This window comes from Gouania willdenowi, chromosome 17, assembly GCF_900634775.1.
Source record: "Gouania willdenowi chromosome 17, fGouWil2.1, whole genome shotgun sequence".
Taxonomy (NCBI): domain Eukaryota; kingdom Metazoa; phylum Chordata; class Actinopteri; order Blenniiformes; family Gobiesocidae; genus Gouania; species Gouania willdenowi.
Window position 1 is genome coordinate 24030618 of NC_041060.1, and position 19162 is coordinate 24049779.

The 19162-nt window shown below is 39.6% G+C and overlaps 2 protein-coding genes across 3 annotated transcripts; one reads left to right on the forward strand and one right to left on the reverse strand.

Moving 5' to 3' along the window:
• Nucleotides 1-255: 255 nt before the first annotated feature.
• On the forward strand, nucleotides 256-11702 carry LOC114479841 (major facilitator superfamily domain-containing protein 12-like). 2 transcript variants are annotated; one of them, XM_028473744.1, is made up of 11 exons: nucleotides 256-862; nucleotides 3248-3367; nucleotides 3465-3675; nucleotides 3764-3881; nucleotides 5679-5897; nucleotides 6401-6493; nucleotides 6566-6658; nucleotides 9447-9617; nucleotides 9688-9782; nucleotides 10357-10487; nucleotides 10639-11702. In XM_028473744.1, exons 1-11 carry the CDS (start codon nucleotides 694-696, stop codon nucleotides 10680-10682), a joined length of 1464 nt encoding a protein of 487 aa, XP_028329545.1. In that variant the 5' UTR covers nucleotides 256-693; the 3' UTR covers nucleotides 10683-11702. The 2 variants fall into 2 exon arrangements, with proteins under 2 accessions (XP_028329545.1, XP_028329546.1); XM_028473745.1 differs by lacking the exons at nucleotides 9688-9782; nucleotides 10357-10487; nucleotides 10639-11702 and adding an exon at nucleotides 8304-8501 and having other exon boundaries at nucleotides 9447-9584.
• Nucleotides 11703-13745: 2043 nt separating this feature from the next.
• LOC114479687 (6-pyruvoyl tetrahydrobiopterin synthase-like) lies at nucleotides 13746-14153 on the reverse strand. Its single transcript, XM_028473505.1, is given in 1 exon segment — nucleotides 13746-14153. A coding segment is annotated over 1 exon segment (408 nt).
• Nucleotides 14154-19162: the final 5009 nt, after the last annotated feature.

The window sequence follows — 19162 nt, forward strand, 5'->3', positions numbered from 1 at the left end:
TAATTAAGAGAAAACACAACATCTGCATTGTAGAGGTTAATTTTCGGTGCTCCTTACTAGAAATAAAATACGTTTTTATGAGTTTTTGAAGTATTTTAGAATGTAAATTGAGAACTCCTCTGCTTACTAACCCTTCAAAACTGCACATTGAGGCACAATAACTTTGAAAACGCTTAAACCTACATAGGTTTCTAAACTTGTAAAAATACAGCATCAGGTTTCAACATCCGCAGTTACTCAGAGTAACCTGTGACGTAAGCGGAAGCATGACACCGGTTAACTGGAAAACAAGTAGCACCGTAACTTAGGTGCTCCCATTTGCTGAAATATGTTTGTATTTAGATCGTTTTATTGTGCGTTTATGTTTACTTCGGTGATCTGATTAACCCGTCTGTAGTCTGGGAGTCCGTCCCCAGTGTTTCGTCAGTTATATCAATGTCTACAGACAATTGTGATGTAACGTGGGATGTGTCGGTACACCCGCGTGTCAGCTGACTGTCAGTCACGTGACTAACGTAGATGTGTGTGATAAACCTGGAGAAGGCTGAGCACATTTAATTATTGACATATTTGTTCTGGTACACATGAAGGACTCCTGTGACCAAACGGTCTGTAACACCACTACAGCCAGTTGTTAGAGCTCTGAGCTGAAGCCCGGACGGGCCCGGACGGACCGGGGCTCCTCCAAACATCATGCCGGCGAATGAAGAAGTGATGTCGGACACAGTTCGCTCCCTGTCCATCGTCAGGAAGCTGAGCTTTTCTGTGGGACACTTTCTGAACGACCTGTGCGCCTCCATGTGGTTCACCTACCTGCTGGTCTTTTACCACTCAGTACTGGGCTTCAGGGACACCAACGCAGGTACCTCAGCGTGTGTGTCAGAAAATACAATTGTATACGATTTTTTTTTTTAATTTTTTTTACTGTATCTGTAACCCCAAGATTCACCACGAACTACACTTTAGGTATAGTTTTCTGCACAAGTATATACAATTTCAGTTGACTAAAGCAGGGTTTTTCAAATAGGGGTACGTGTACCCCTAGGAATACGTGATGAAAGAGAGACTGGTGATTTCTATTCAGGAGCCACTAAATCAGTGTTTTTCAACCTTGGTGTTAAGAATTTATGTGGGGTGGCCTGAAATTTCGGAAAAATCAAAAATCAATTTTTGAAATGTTTTATTTAATTTTTTTTTCTTAAAACAGCGCGCAATCTTAAACGACTGTATTTCTATATTTTCACTCTGTAAAACAAAATGTAAATCTAGTTGAACTAAAACGCCGTGGCTATTGATACGGAAACATATGAATAGACTGCCAGTCTATGCATACGCAGCGCCCCTCATTGGCCAGTTTAGGTCACATGATAGGTGCCACCACATGACTTAAAGCTCCGTCATTTTTATTTGAGCTCGTATTTATTTTTAGCTACCCTACTAACCCTTTTATTTTAGCCCTAACCCAGGAAATACCCTGAAATGTGTATTTTTAAAGGTGGAATTTGCTGTGTTAAATATGTTAAAATGAAAAAAAAAAAAAAAAAAAAAATATATATATATATATATATATATGTCAAAAGTGGGATTTGAACCCATGGCAGCAGAAGGAAGAAACTTTGAGTGCGACACCTTAGACCACTCAGCCATCAAAAACTAATTCCAGAAAAGAAGTGGGATGATACACTAAGTTCACGATACGATACGTGTATAATGTTGAGATCAATACGATATTTTCAAAATGGAGGAAAAAAAAAAAACAGTATTTTTTTTTAATCCATAATTTTTTAAATAATTATTATTATCAGACACAAACTTGTTTTAATTTCTAAAACTAATAAAAACTTAAGGCTGTGTAGCCAACAGCATGTATGAATGAATAAATTAATAAATGACTATCAGTTCGCGGATATGGAGAGTGCCAGACGCACACGGCCTCAATCAGCTCAGCTGACATCAGCTGTGGGTCAGTCCATCACATAAAAATCTATGCCTTTCCTATAGGATGTCAGGAGGTAAATGGAAATCCATATCCATAAATATTAATTCTCTCCTGTCACCTGTCTGATCACAGCAACATGTACAGAGAAGGACCCGTCCATTCTTGGGCAGGTCATTATTCAAGAGAACTGATTGGTCAGGAGGTGGAGCTTTGCACTCTTTTAATACTTAGCCAGGACAAAACCTACTCCCGACCAGGTTAGCTGTTCACCATAGTACAAGCCTAGCATGAAGAAGAAAACAACCACCAACAAGACATTTATGGAGTTCTAATATCGCAAGATTTCACAAGATATGGTCCCACTGAGGGCTGGGCAATAAATCGATTTATCGAATTTGTAGATAAAAACGATTTTTATTTGGCAACTTCGAGTTTTTTTAAAAAAAATATTTTTTTAATTTTTAAAATTTTGTTTTTTCACCACAGTTTTTTTTTTTTGTGGACTTTTTCACGTTCCGTCCCTGTGGGTTACCGTAGCACAATGTATGTGTGCCACAGGCATGTTTAATGTTTTATTTGCACTATGCTGAGATGCTAAGGGAAGAGTTTATTATTTTTTTAATTGTAATGTTATATGTTATTAAATATGTCGTTATCTGATTTCTTATTCAGAAAATTGAAGCTACTGTGAAGCTGTTGTTGCACTTTTGCTTAAACCTGGGTTAAAGCTTGAAATAGTTGAGTGACAGAACCTCATTTACTTTTTATTTTGGGATTGTTTTATGCGTTTTAACTCTTGAGGACCATTACAGCAATACTGTAAAGTTGCATTTTTGACAATATATCTGATGTCTGCTGTCATATTTAAGTGCATAGTAAAAAAAAAAAATGAATCGAAACTCGAAAATTGAGATATTTTTTTTAGGAAAAATCACCCAGCCCTAGTCCCACACCTATTTTGTGGACGTGTTGTGGGGTGGAGTTATGTTTCAATTAGCATACTTAGTCTTATTTTAATCCTTATACTTATCTTTAGGTTTAAGTCTAGTTTTAAATAAGTAATAAATGCTAAATTATATCTTTCTACTTGGTATTCATTTATTTTCATAATATAGTAAATATATGTGTGTTTGCAGCATGTAGTATACATCATGTAAATTGGCCTAATTTAAGATTAGCTAGAATAATTTTGGTTTTAATCTATTTTAGTTCTATTGTGAGTGTAAAATTCACAATTTTACTAAATGGTAGACGGGTATGGTTGATGGATAAACAGGTGGCTGTTTTCTAAGTATTTCCCTTTCTCAGGTGTGTTGCTGCTCATCGGGCAGGTAGCCGATGGGATCTGTACTCCTCTGATTGGCTACGAGTCGGATCAATCCCCCGGTTGCGGAAACTATGGAAAGAGAAAGACCTGGCATCTCGTCGGTAAGAAAAGAAAGGCACTTCTGAAGAATAAAACCATCTGAGGGTTCAGGTTGTGATTGTGAAAGGGAGGATTCATTGTGTGTTTTGTGTGTCTCAGGTACGCTGAGTGTGGTGTTGTCCTTCTCCTTCATCTTTAACCAGTGTCTGGGCTGTGACTTCTCCACTCCTCAGTGGGTCAGTTTGCTCTATTTCTGCCCGTTCATCGTGGTTTTCCAGTTCGGCTGGGCGGCCACTCAGATCTCCCACCTGTCACTCATCCCTGAGATGGTCACCTGTGAGCACGCTAAAGTGGAGCTTACTGCGTACAGGTACAGTATGTGCTTCATTCACACACCAGCTCACACAGTAGAGCCATTCTCATTAAGTGTGTGTGTGTGTGTGTGTGTGTGTGTGTAGGTATGCCTTCACAGTGGTGGCTAACATCACAGTTTACGCACTGGCGTACCTGTTGTTCCATGTCCAGGCCGGACAAGATGATGACACACTGGGACCAGCGGACATTCCCATTTTCAGAGTATGTTGATGTGTTTCCAAAGCTGCAGAAGCCAGTCAGAGTTTCTACTCTTAGTCTTTTTATTTATCTACTTTTATTAGGTTAAATACAGATAAGGTAAATCTGACAGCAGTGAGGTGTGCTTTCAGTGTGACTGAGGCTTTCAAAGTGGCTGTATATAATATGAAAGTGTAGAACAGGGGTGGGCAACTCTATCACAGCGGGGGCCACAAAAATGTGATTGTATCTGATTTGTGGGTCACATTATCAACATTCATGTCAGCATTTAGAATAATGACCAATCTGAGCATTAAAGCAGAACTAAGTAACTTCTTCACCTTAATAAATCCTCCCTGTGAGGGTAATACAAGTGTTTATGGGGTGATTGGGCGTCATCTCCCCAGCTGTCTCTGCTTTATGGCAGCCCAATACAAACTAATGCTAGATTATGACCAGCCCTGTGGCTGCAACTTCATGTAGTGACAACTCAGCAGCAACACACAGCAATAACACACACTGTCATCACTTCAACAGGCATGCACACACACTCGCAACCCAGCGCTCCATCAGGCAGCACACACACAAATATCCATCCATCCATTTTCAGAGCCACTTTGACAGCACACAAACAAACACATCACACACATTTCCACACTCCCTTCTGTATTACTTCCACATCATTCATTTATTTTACATGTTTCTCTTCCTCATACTGTTCACATGGTCACATTGACTATATGTGTGAAAGCAAATGGACTTGGACTTAAAATGGACTTGATTTTATATAGCGCTTTATCACCACACTGAAGCAGTCTCAAAGCGCTTTACATATCAGCTCATTCACCCAATCACTCTCACATTCACACCCCAGTGGGACATGGCTGCCATGCAAGGCGCTAGTCGACCACTGGGAGCAACTTAGGGTTCAGTGTCTTGCCCAAGGACACTTCGACACATAGTCAGGTACTGGGATCGAACCCCCAACCTCTCGATCAGAAGACGACCCACTACCACCTGAGCCACGGTCGCCCTAAAGCACCCTTAGTGTCACTGTTGTATTAGGATTTTTCAGTGATCGGTTGCTACCGTCTGGCAGGCAGCGGGGGGTGCGGAGTGTTTACGACAGCGACATAACCAAAGGGACCTCAGGGGGAGAGCTAAGCGCAAGTTACTTAGTTCTGCTTTAAAACTGGGGAAAAGGGTTTTGTCCTTTTTTTTGTCTGTGGTTTTGTTGTTTTGTCAGCATTTAGCCATCTCGTGTGTTTTTAGGGATGATGTGTGTTTTTGTTATTTTTTATGTCATTTTTATGCATTTTTGTTGTAGATTTGTGTGTTTTTGGGGTCACTTTTTGTATTTTTGTTCTTGTTTTTTGTATTTTCCTGTCATTTTTTAAAGTTTTGTTGACAGTTTGTGTGTCATTGGAGCTATTCTGTAATGTGTTGTTTTTTGTGTTTTTGTAGTCATTTTGTTTGTTTAAGTGGTTGTTGTGTATGCCTTTGTTGTCATTTTTGGAATTTTGTGTGTTTTTGTATACTTTGTGCTTTTTTTCTGTCAATTTGTGTGCTTTGGGAGTTATTTTGTGTATAATGTCAGGCTTTATATTCCCTCCAATGTTTTGAAATACAATTTTTGGGGATTTGTTTTGGGGGCCGCACTAAATTAGTTTGCCAGTTGTCCATGTCTGGTGTAGAATAATTGACTCATGACAATATTGTGTAGTTGCCATTTTGTGTTATGTTGATAAGAACCGAGCACTTTAGTTGTATTACTGTACAATGACAATAATGGACTATTAATTCTGTTTTGTTCACTTCTAGAACTTGGCATTCATCGTTTTGGGGATCGGGGCACTTTTCTCTGCCATCTTCCACCTTGGTACCAAAGAATCCAAACGTGACGTGAACAGACACGAGGATGAGCACCGGATTCAGAATAATGTTAACGAAGAAGAGGAGGAGAGGACGCCGCTTTTGTCTCGCCCTCCTTCATCGTACCTGCAGTGGAAGTGTTGGCTACGGCAGCCTTCGTTCTACCAGGTAAAAAGTCCTGAGCTTTCACGTTATGTTTCTGCCACAATTCTGAGCGAGCAGGTCAATTAAAAATTTTGAACAATAAGAGTCCTTACAACAAGACAATTTAAATCGCTGACTGGACCCGATAATGTTGCCCGCTCCTTTAACTTTTTAACCCCAATTAGCCAGCATGGCTACATGCTAAGCTAACTTAAACATGTGGAACTGGTTGCTGGTTTGGAGTTCCTTCACAGTCTCACATAAAAACAGCACATTTACCGTCAGCAATAGATGGAACACAATGCTCATTCTTCAAGTTTCATTATCCTTCACCTAAAAAGACACCCTCAAAATGAGACCATTTGGAAGGAATACAAAACAGCAGCTTCACAGACTGTCCGAAAAAAATGCTTGAAAGACGTGGATGCCATCCAGTGAAACAGCTACACGTGTCGTGCCTTAATCGGTTAATCTGTGCTCATCTGTACATTTTGTAGAGTACCCAAGCGTCTCCTCTGTGTCCTCAGGTGGCTCTGCTCTACATGTCCACACGGCTCATCGTCAACTTGTCCCAGACGTACATCTCCATGTATCTCATCAACACTCTGGGGCTGCCCAAGGTGACACAATCACTGTTTTTATTCATAAATGTAACAAAGGAATGTTTTTCTAACTGTTTCATTCCCTAACAGAAATATATCGCCACCATCCCACTGGTGATGTACGTCAGCGGCTTCCTCTCTTCTTTCATCATGAAGCCGCTCAGCAAGTTCATCGGGAAATGTGTAAGTAAATTCAAACTCACCCTATACCACGGGTTGGCAACCTTTGGCTCCGGAACCACTGGTGTATGTCATCAGGCTTATTCGTTGTCATTTAGCGTAGATCAGCGGTCCCCAACCTTTTTTGCCCAACGGACCGGTTTAAAGTCGGACAATATTTTCGCGGACCGGCCTTTAAGAAAAAAAAACTGTCATTATCTAAATATAATAATAAACGTCAATCTACTGTGTATACAACTTTATTAGCATCGTCAAGGTTAAACATGCCTTCAGCATAAGATATGCCACAAAAACAAATATAAAGTGCATGAAAAAACTACTCACCTTAACACTAAATCATTGGTATCCCTGAGCTTGTTTCTCTGCAACGAGACGGTCCCATGGTGCGTGGGAACAACCTGTCGCAATAAATCCATATTTCAAGTCAGACTCCTTGTATTGTCTGTTAAATGCAGCTTTCTTTTTCTTTGAAGTCGTAGGCTCTTCTTCTGTTTCCTGTCTGGCTCTTTTACCCTGAGCAAAGACGCTTGTTTTTTGTTAATTTTACTATCTTGGAGGTAATTTACCAGCCGGAGCATCCCCTTTAAGATGTGCTTAAAGTGGATCCTTCGGCAGGCACCTTGACATGCATCAAGAGTGAGGGATAGATGGATGTAGCGAGAAGTAGAGAATCCGGTAGTTTTCCAAAATAAAACATCGTTCAGGCTCAGATAATAAATACAACGGAAATAATGTAAATTATGTATTTTTTCTGTGGGACCCGGTACCAATTGACCCACAGACCGGTACTGGTCCGCGACCCGGGGGTTGGGGACCGCTGGCATAGATGATACACATTTGTGGTAAAATCTCAGGATCAAAGGATGAGATCTTTTTGCTCCAGGTCAAAGATGTGAGCGTTCATCTTATTCGATATAAGATCTTTGGCAGTGTAAGCACTACAGTGAAACCACACCCACTGAGACACTTTTTGTGTTTTATTAATAATTTATTTATAGTTGTTGATATGTGACTCTCAGCCTCCCATTTCTTTGGTGGGCGGGACTTAAATGGCTCTTATGATGCTAAAGCATAGGTGGGCAAACTACGGCCACATTGGTTGGTCTTTTTAATACGGCCCGCCGAAGCCAAAATAAAGAATTAAAACACAAACATCTTACGTACGTCATTTATCTCCTCAACACCCGTGGGAAGAGAATGTTCTCCCATTCTCCGCTTACGACCGCCCTTTTTCCAGCCTCCCAGCCAATCAACACGCAAAACACATCTAAACAAAGACGAACATTGGCAGAGAAAGCTGCAAGTAACAATGATGCCTTCAAGGCCCTGGAAAACGACAACACCTGTTAACCATGGAATAAACAACATTTGGAACATTACTCATTAACATAGGACCCAGTCCGTTACGCTCTTCCACGTCAGAGAATCAACGTAAATTTGTTGTTGTTTTATTGCGCGATTTCGCGGTGTCGTGTGAATATGGCTGGCTTTTTTTTTTTTTTTTTTTTTTTTTTTTTTAATACGGCTGGCTCGCAAGGCTTCGCTGCGCTGCCATATCTGCACCAAAACTGCTCCGCTGCGTAACTTCAGCGCAATCTGCAGTCCAGCAATCCCCACCGCCTCTGGCTTTGCTATGCATCTGTTGCAGCAAGAAGAGAGCAGCAAGGAAAGTGCTCGGATTGGGCCAACCATGGCATCAACGGAAAGGTCTCCCCCCAGCTTTAATGGAAACCTATCAGCTCCGTTGCTGTTTCGCAGCAGTTACGGAGCAGTTACGCATCCAGTGGAAATCCAGGGTACTACCCATCTGCAACAATGAGTGGCCCAAAGAAAAGAAAAGTCGACAGTGAGTGCCGAGTGTTTAACAAAGAATGGACAAGTAAATACTTTTACGCTGAAGTTCAGTCAAAGGTTTTGTTTGCAAAGAAACTTTTGCGGTTTTAAAGGAATACAAGTATGAAATGAACTGACAGGGAACAAGTAACATTATGTTTTATAATGCAAGTATATTTCATAAATAAATCCAAAACTCAAAAACTAAGTACAGCAGTCAAAATACAGGAAACAACAAAACTTTTTGCAATCTGTGCCAAAAAGCTTAATAAAACAAAAAAAGGAAATAAATGTTTTAATGCTTTGTTCATGGTTCCGCTCCACTTTACATGCTGAAGTAAAACATTGTGTTTGCACTTTAGTTCCACTTTACATTTTGTTCCCGGTCCCATATCTAATGCAGTTTTTAATTGAAATCTCTTTTAATTTCTCATACATTTTAAGCTTCTAAATTTGCCTTGCGTAATGATATTTATTCGATGAAGAAAGGGTTTTTAAGAAGATTGGCATGAATTTGAAACTTTCCATCTGTCATGTCTCCATTCTCCACCACACACTTTAAAAAGCACTGCTCTACTACCAGGCCTGTCTCTACTTAAATGTACACACGTTTCTTTAGAATTGGGGCTAAATTGGAGGGAAAGTTGCAAATCTGTAGCGCATATGGTTGATTTGTTGTGAAGTTTTATAAATTTGAACTTTAGACAAGAAGAAGAAGAATGTATGTATGCATCGAGTGCTGGCCAGGCCCGTTTGTCAATTTTTAAAAGTCCATGTGACCCCTTAGCCAAAAGGTTTGCCCACCCCTGTGTTAAAGGTTGTCAAACTTAGGCCTAAAATACTGAAACTTGATTCCTACACAGAGGAATATTGTTATTACTACTTTTTTTAATATTTTAAACTGCAACAATCACAATTATTTTTGAAGTTTTGGTTCTCCCTGTTCTTCTGGGTGCAGCTCACCTACTTGCTGGGCCTCCTGCTGATCCTGGCCTTCTCCTACTGGGTGCTGCTGGACGGCCACATGGGACAGCGGGTGTTCGGTGCCGCTGTGCTGCTGGGAGCCGGCTCTGCTACTATTCTGGTCATTTCACTGGCAATGACAGCAGAGCTCATCTCCAATCAGACGGTGAGTGGTGAGGAAGAGGCGGGGCACCTCAGCGGGTTTTTAATCTTCATCTTTGTGCGTCCGTCTGCAGCAAAGCGGAGCGTTTGTGTACGGAGCCATGAGCTTCACCGACAAACTGGCCAATGGATTAGCAGTGATGGTCATTCAGACCCTGCATCCCTGCCAGTTAGTGCGACACACACACACACACACACGGATGAATACACAGTGACACAAATACATAAGCACAGACAAGTGTATTTACACACACATACACAAATAATAAAATAAGAAATGCAAAAACCATTTTTTTAAATAAAGGCTTTACAAATTACATCAAGCAGTTTGCTTTTATCTGTTATATATTTATATATATATGTGTATATATATATATAAATTAAATAAATACAAATTTTAAACTAAAAGAAGAACATTAAAAAATGTGTGGTTTTAATGTTTTTCTAATTTTACCTTTACCCCATTCAGAGAAATACAATGTCAATTTTCCATTTTATTTACGTGTGTGTGTGTGTGTGTGTGTGTGTGTGTGTGTGTGTGTGTGTGTGTGTGTGTGTGTGTGTGTGTGTGTGTGTGTGTGTGTGTGGTGTGTGTGTGTGTGTGTGTGTGTGTGTGTGTGTGTGTGTGTGTGTGTGTGTGGTGTGTGTGTGTGTGTGTGTGTGTGTGTGTGTGTGTGTGTGTGTGTGTGTGTGTGTGTGTGTGTGTGTGTGTGTGTGTGTGTTGTGTGTGTGTGTGTCATCAGCACTGCGCTGTGTTGTCCAGACTGTGTGTGGTTCTATCACTACGTCATGGTCATAGTGACGGGAGGCGTGGCGGTCGTGGCGGCTCTGGCCCTTTGCTCCATCCTTATTTGGCCAATCAGGATCAGACAACGTGAGTGCAAGACACGCACACACACACACACACACACACAATTTAGTTATAAGTCCAAACACATTACAACAGGCAAAATGTGTACTAAAAATACAGGTGAACTGTATCAGTTATGTATGTTTTAAATGTGTGTGTTTTTTTGTGTTTCCAGGTGCCGTTCCCGTCACCTATGAAAATGAAACCAGAGACAGATAATCTTCCTCGTCTCTGACTCTGCAGCACTTATTTCACTTTTTAATCCTCAGGGAATTTTTAAGATTCAGCTGCTGGAATGAGAGAACTTTAATGATGATATTGAAGAGTTTTTCCAGCTACATTTACTGCTTGTGCTTCTGTGGACCAATATTCATGTGAACAGTATGCAGGACCCGCTGCTGAGGAAATGCACCTAAATTGAACATGTTGGACAATCTATTATAATTTTAAACGTCATCGTGACGTCCGAGCATTTCCTGTGTGTTTCTGACGTGTTTCTATGAATATTGCTCCAATGAAGGAGAAGCATTGAACCAGGGACAGAGGTGGTCATAATGTTTTGGGCTTGAACATAAAGGGACACCAAGGGATCAAAGCAGGCATTCTAATTATGTCCATTAGGACTGAAGAATTGCTATAACCTCAAAGGTATTGCATCATAAGCTGAAAAACAGTGAGACAGCATATATTTAAAAGAAAGTGCTCACCTGTGTAGCTATGTCCAAATATTGTAATTACTGCCACTTTTATGGGGAAATTAGTTGAAGCTTTGTATGTACTTTCAAGTTTACAGTTTACTTAGAGGAAACAGGTCTGAGGAAACACGTAGGATGGAATTAAGACAATTCCAAATCATTTGTAATTCTTATTATTAGGACCATATTTCATCTTTTCAAAGGGAACATTTTTACAAACAGGTCTGAAATTGTGTGTCAAGATGAAACATGGACTTTTCCTAAATAGTTCTGACTATTTATAACCTTTGTGAGGATTATTGGGAGGATTATCTATTTTCTACACTTTAAAGGGACTTTTTTTTTCTGCCACAAACACGCACAAGCACTAACAGTTACAATGATGAAGGCTTTGGTTGTCTGTTTTTTTTTTTTTTTTTTACTTTTATATGTAGGAAAAACTCCAAAAGGATGAAAGGGGATAGTGAGGATGACTGTGGGATTCCTCTCAGAGCATTGGTGGATGTAACGCTGTGTGGAAGCTCAATAAAAGGCTCCTCTCTGACCCTGTGTCAACTGTTTTTTTTTTTTTTTTTTTTTTTTGTTTTTTAACTGAACCTCAAACTGATTGAGGTTGCTTTTTGTACAGAAAGGTGTCAGAAGACATGAGTCAGGATTTGTTGACTTATTAGGCTAATAAGTCAACAAATCCTGTTTTAAAATAAAAAATTCCGCTTAGAAAAATGGTTTGCTAATAATTAGGGCTGGGAGATATGTCCACATTCAAGATATATTGAGTTTTCTACTTTGGTGATATAGAAAATTACAATATTGATATGTATATATTTAAAGGCAAGGCAAATGTATTTGTATAGTGAATTTTGTACACCAGGCAACTCAATGTGCTTTACATGATCAAAAAGTGCAACAGAAAACATTCAACAACTTAAAAATTAGAGGTCGGCCAATATTTGGACTTTTTCAATATCGGCCAATTTCTTTTTTTCTTCCTTTTTTAAGCACTTTAGAGTAGCCATTAAAGGAAAAAAGAAAGAACATAAAAAGCATCCATTTGGATGTATGAATATACAACAAAAAAAGTAATAATAGCATGTGATGAGAGGTAAAAATACAAATAAGAAGCCGATATAATATAATAGTGCCTGATCAAATATCCTAAACCTATTATATCCCTAATAGGATAATAATTTTAGTTTTACTTGGTTAAAGTTCAATAAATATTTAGAGTTCTATTGGTGTATTTAATTTAATTTCTAATATATACATTTATATCATATGAGTGTTTCAATTAGATTTCATAATCAATGTGCTTTAAAAAAAAGTTTATTGGCCTCAAATATCGGCTTTAGATATCGACCATCGGCTGAATTTTTTTTTTTTTTTTATCTGTATCTGCATCGGCCTTTGAAAATTAGTTGAAGCTTTGTATGTAAAAATCAATAAGAACATTAAAATCGACCTCAAAAAAACATTTAAAATGATCAGTAAAACATTTCAAATCATCAAAGGCATTACATCAACAACATGACCAAAAATCTCCCTGTCAATCATACGCAGAGAGAGAGAGTGCCTTTAATTTTGATTTTAAAATGTTGATTTTTATAGTGGGTATACTGTGTTTTACCCATGCACTGGACACCCCCCCCCCCCCCCCATACCACAATATAAACGCACACAGGCATTTCAAACTTTGTATTTATTACAATTCAAAGCAAACAAGACATTTAATGCCAAGAAAGGCTGTTTACCTGTTTTCATTTGATGAATGGATCTGGAATGAAACCCACTCCTCTAATATAACCACTCGTTTTTCTGTCAAGACACCAGTTGCTTTGACGGCCCTGCACACCCTACAACCTGAAAGTACATTAAAACATGGTTAAAATTGTATAATGTTAGTTTTTTCAAAGTAAAATCCCACTAGTTGCACTTTTAAAGTTACAACATAAATACCACATTTTTGGAAGCTACTGCTCTTAACATCTACATCAATTCATTAGTGATAACTTTTACAAAAAAATATTGGAAAAATTTGCCACATTTTAACCTGAAATCAAACTTCGTCATTCAAAGAAACCCAAACTCTAGACACACATTTGCAGGTTTGTGTGCAGATCATTTGTGTTGATAATGAATTGAATTCTGTATAAAACTGTCATTTATTTTCTAATTTATGAAAACCATTTTTTTGTATTTATTACTGCATTACCTACGATACCTACTGCATTGTTTAGTTTGTTTTTTTTTTCTCACAATAGCTGCTCTGTGAGTTTGTAACTGACACTTGTAAATATGGACAATAAAGAAGCAGTCAAACATTTTGTACCCTTGCAGAATGCTGAGCAAAAAAAAAAAAAAATGATGCTGTTGGGACTGGACAGCATTAGGTTTTATAGAAAACCTTGGATTGCTACGGTGGCTACATCCAGCGGCCCAGGAAGCAGCGGAGCCTCGTACCAGCGGTGTCCGCCAGCGGTGTGATCAGAAGCAGGAGTGGTGCTAGCAAACAAGCTAAAAGCAAATCCTCAGAGAATGCCGCTTCCTTCCATCCTGCGTTCTTTTTTGTTTTTTAATAGATAATTGCACTTTATTCTCCTCGATACACCACAATATTTTTATCCGTCTCATGAATCTTGATCTCGTAGAGAGTGTCTGTTGGTAGAACCTTCACCATGTTGTCCCAAATGTAAACGGACAGGTTCTCCGTGGTACTGACCACATTGGCAAAGTAAGGGACGTCCTTATCAAGGTTTTTATGATCCAGAGGAGTCATGATAACATCCTCAATATACTTCTTTAAGTCTGTCAGGTTCATGACCATTCCAGTTACAGCATCAATCTTTGAACGTACAGTCACCTCCACTTTGTAGTTGTGTCCATGACCATTGGGATTGTTGCATTTTCCAAACACTTTATGACAGGCGCTGAAGCTCTGGATGCGGGTGATCTATCCAACCCGCTCCGTCTGTTCTCCGTTAGCAGCAGCTGTAGCCATCTTTCACTCACACACTGAGAAGTAGTAATTAGATCTCACTCAGTTTAATTAGTGCTCTACATAAAGCCAAGCCACTGCCAAAGCTCCGCCCCCCCTTCCCCGTGATGCACGCTGCACTCCATCCTGCGTTCTAATGTCCACTCCACGGAGAACAAACTGGACTACCTGAAGATGGATTTAAATGTGTTTTAAAGAGGGCGGCGGTGTTTGCATATACACCAATAACAACTGGTGCAACAACGATGAGCTTGTCTCATGTCACTGCTCTCCTGATGTAGAACTACTGACTATAAAATGCAGACATTGTTCTTCCCTGATCTGTTAGAACTTTTGACAGTCTATAAAACTCCACATGTTTTTCACGGTCTGAGCGATTGGTACAGCCAAAAACACGGCAATATTTCACCATTTCCTCTCAAAATTCGGGATTTGCTCGTTTGTGTGCTGTTTGTAAACCTGCTGCTTGTTGATTCATTTTCTGTTCATCTCTAAAAAAAAAATTGATTGGTTGGTTCAGCAAAGCAAAACCTCTGATTATGTCTCTCTGTATACAATCTGAATATGAGAGTTAGCTATAAACTCTAACAGGTCACAGACACCTTTTTAAAGTAGATGGGCTGTGTCTGAATAAGAAATGGAGTGAAACTTCTCAAATCCAACCTATTCTACTTCACAAATGTCTCTGTGAGTGCTGATGGAGACAAAGGAGAACATGCAACACCATGAGGACAAACATGAAACTACAAAGATAGAAGACAACATAGAGAAAACTACAAAGATGAAGGACGACATGGAGAAACAGCTGCATCAAACCCCCTTCCCTGAAATCTCATCACCTGTACCCAGTGTCTCACTCTCAGCTGAAACTAAAACCTTGGATGTCGTTGACCAGGAAGAAGAACTGGTCCTTGATGAGATTGGGTTGAAAGTGAAACCAAGGCTGACTTTAAAAAGAAGAGCTCCACCTATTCCTACTCATGTAAATCTGTGGCCAGATTTGTGTCTTTGTGTTGACATGATTGTATCACATGAGGTGTCTACTCCGGTTTTGTGGGGTGACTTAAAAGCCACCGCAACAGGGGAAATTGGAGGATATTTACTGGGATATTAGTTCCTAGTTCTGAGACTGGACTGTATCACATGAGAAATGTTCCTTTGTGTTTCTTTGGGGGGTTGCTGTATCGACACCCTGATTTACATGATGGTTAGCCAAAGGGCAAGTGTGAACATCAGCCAGACAATGGCCAGCAACATACTGGGGTTCGGGGGTGAAAAACCCAAGAAGTTATCTGTACCGCTTGAAAATGGTATAGAGTCTTCCTAGAGCCTGTTAACTGGCAGCATGGAGGGAAGCGTGGAGGGAAGCATGGACAGAATACTCCCAGCTTCCTACCGCCTACGTGTATGTAGGGGCTGGGAGGTTGTAAGAAATTCAGTCTTGACCGTGACCACTAGGGTTGGGTAGGCACGTTGCAAATCGAGACCACCAATGACAATTTCACACGTTTCTGCTGGCAAGTGTTAATTCAATTCAAATCAATTTTATTTGTATAAAGCAATTTCCAACAAAGTCATCTCAATGCGCTTATCAAAATATAAAATTCATAATAAGAAAGAAAAAAAAACCCAACAAGATCCACATGAACAAGCATTTAGCCATCTAACAAAATCAACATCATAAACACCATTAAAGAAACATAAAAAACTATTTTATATAGCTTCCATACTCTCCCAACAAGATATATCTCATGACACAGCAGCGCATCCGTTGTTTGTGTTGGAAACACAGAGAAAATGACAACAACAACAACAACTCAGAACAGCCTCAGGGAGGAGCATCCACAAAGCCAATCCTACCTTTCACTGTAGAAAGTACCAACGATGATCTAACCTTACCTTTGCTGAAGCTCTCGTAACTATTGGTCTCCATCTTTTAAAAGCTGTCGTTTTTCCTCAAAAAAAAGTTTCTCTATCATCTCTGGCGCTGTCATCCTTACAGCGGAGTAAGGCAGAGGGAGGAAATAGCTGTTCCAGGAAATAGCACTGTTTAGTAATTTGGGCTATGAAACACACAAAATGCGGACACTTTCAAACTTATAGCCGCATGTCATCATTTAACCGCTGGCTATCGAGGTGGTGTCCAGAAAACGAGGTGGGCTTCATTGATAATTGGAGATCCTTCTGGGGAAAACCGAACCTGATAGGAAGAGATGGAATCCATCCTACTTTGGAGGGAGCATCTCTACTATCAGAAAACATGGCACATTTATGACATCTCATGAATGAGACCATGTTACAGAGGGGGAGTCCTCCACGCCCCTCTGCGCTTGCCTTAGGACAGTTTCCCTCCCATTGCTATCAGGATAGCTGTGTTCATCGCCATGACAACTGTTGTGATGGTGATGAATATTATTTTATGGAGACGGTGTCAGTCCCCCGACCCATATTTCACAATGATTTTAACATAAAATCAAATAAAAGAGCTATCAATTATAAAAATCTGAAAAAAATTAAAATCTCAAATCTAGAAACACCAAAACATAAAACCATTAGATGTGCTCTATTAAATATTAGATCACTGAGATCCAAATCTCTACTAGTAAATGACCTTATCTCAGAAAATAACCTTGATTTATTCTGTTTAACTGAAACATGGCTGTATCAAGATGAATATGTTAGTTTAAATGAAGCCACTCCTCCCAGTCATTTAAATACTCATATGCCACGAGACATAGGCCGTGGAGGTGGTGTAGCAGCTATTTATCATTCCTCTCTCCTAATCTATCCTAAACCAAAGGCCAGTTACACTTCCTTTGAAAGCCTGGTTCTAAATTTATCTCATATCGAATCAAAAACCTGCCAGCCAGTCTTATTTGCGATAATTTACCGTCCTCCAGGCCCTTATTCTGAATTTCTATCAGAATTCTCTGAGTTTATATCAAACTTAGTCCTCAGTTCTGATAAAATACTGATAGTAGGAGATTTTAATATCCATGTGGACAAAGATAGTGATAGCCTGAGCTCAGCCTTTATGTCCCTAATAGACTCAGTTGGCTTTTTTCAAACTATTAATGAAGCTACTCATCGTTTAAATCATACTCTTGATCTTGTTCTAACATATGGCCTTGATATTAATGAACTAAAAGTCTACCCTGAAAATCCTCTGCTATCAGATCACTTTTTAATATCTTTTAACATTATCCTAGAGGATCTCGCACTGTGCAATAAAATAGTTACAAGTAGAAATCTATCCAACAGTGCTGTGGCTAAATTTAAAGAGGCCATTCCTGCTGCCTTAAACTCAGTGCACCATCCAATAAATAACTATGATATTAATTATAACCCCTCTCAACTGGATCTGCTTGTCGATAGCTCTGCTAGTCTACTAAAATCCACCTTGGACTCAATTGCCCCATTGAGGGAAAAAACTATTAAACGTCAGAGGAAAGCTCCGTGGTTTAGCTCTGAAACTCACACACTCAAACAAACAACCCGTAAATTAGAGAGAATGTGGCGCTCCAATAAAACAGAGGAGTCACGAATACTTTGGCAAGAAAGCCATAGTAAATACATGACAGCCTTACGACATAGTCGATCTACATACTACTCCTCACTAATTGAAGAAAATAAAAATAATCCGAGGTACCTTTTCAGCACTGTAGCCAGGCTAACACAAAGTCAGAGCTCTATTGAGCCCATGATTCCTCTAGCCCTCAGCTGTGAGGACTTTATGACATTTTTTAACGATAAAATTCACAAGATTAGAGATAAAATTAGCCACTCCCTGCCTTCACCTGGGCCTGCTGTACCATTAAATGTAAATAGGCCTAACCTAAACTGTTTCACACATATAGGACTTCAGGAACTTAACTCTATTATTTCATCCTCCAAACCATCGACCTGCCTTTCAGATCCGATCCCAACTAAGCTGTTTAAAGAAGTTGTTCCCCTAGTCTGCCCATCTTTGTTGGAGACAATAAATATATCCCTATCAATAGGCTACGTGCCACAGTCCTTTAAAGTAGCTGTAATCAAACCCCTTCTCAAAAAACCTACTCTTGATTCCAGCACTTTAGCAAACTACAGGCCTATATCTAATCTTCCTTTTATTTCAAAGATTCTTGAGAAAGTTGTGGCAGCTCAGCTCTGTGAATTTCTTCAAAACAACAGCCTGTTCGAGGACTTCCAGTCAGGCTTTAGAGCTCAACACAGCACAGAGACTGCTTTAGTTAAAGTAACTAATGATCTACTCTGGGCTTCAGATGAAGGACGACTCTCAGTGCTGGTTTTATTAGATCTTAGTGCAGCTTTTGACACTATAGATCACTATATTCTACTAGAGAGATTAGAGAAATTACTTGGAATCACAGGGACTGCCCTAAACTGGTTTAAGTCCTACCTATCTGATAGGTACCAGTTTGTACACGTGAATAATAAGTCTTCTGTGTACACTAAAGTAAGCTACGGGGTTCCTCAGGGCTCTGTGCTAGGTCCAATCCTCTTCTGTATCTATATGATCCCCCTTGGTAATGTTATGAGAAAATACTCTGTTAACTTCCACTGCTATGCTGATGATACCCAACTGTATGTATCAATGAAGTCAGGTGAGACAAATCAGCTATCTAAACTTGAGGCCTGTCTAAAGGACATTAGGGCCTGGATGGACCAAAATTTTCTTCTTCTCAACTCAGACAAGACTGAGCTCATTGTACTGGGCCCGCGACACCTTAGAGAAACCTATGCTAGCCTAACTGCCCTAGATGGCATTACTCTGGCACAAAGCACAACTGTTAGAAACCTTGGGGTTCTATTTGATCAGGACTTATCCTTCAACTCTCACATAAAACAAACTTCAAGAACTGCCTTCTTTCATCTCCGTAACATTGCTAAAATCAGATCTATCCTGTCTCAGGGCGACGCCGAAAAACTAGTCCATGCTTTTGTTACCTCTAGACTGGATTATTGTAATTCTCTTTTAGCAGGCTGCCCGAGCAAGTCGCTTAAGACAC

Coding starts and splice junctions, on each gene's coding strand:
- LOC114479841 (XM_028473744.1), top strand. CDS start 694: ATGCCGGCGAATGAAGAAGTGATGTCGGACACAGTTCGCTCCCTGTCC. Junction 863..3,247: donor CTTCAGGGACACCAACGCAG/GTACCTCAGCGT, acceptor TCCCTTTCTCAG/GTGTGTTGCTGCTCATCGGG. Junction 5,898..6,400: donor GGCAGCCTTCGTTCTACCAG/GTAAAAAGTCCT, acceptor CTGTGTCCTCAG/GTGGCTCTGCTCTACATGTC.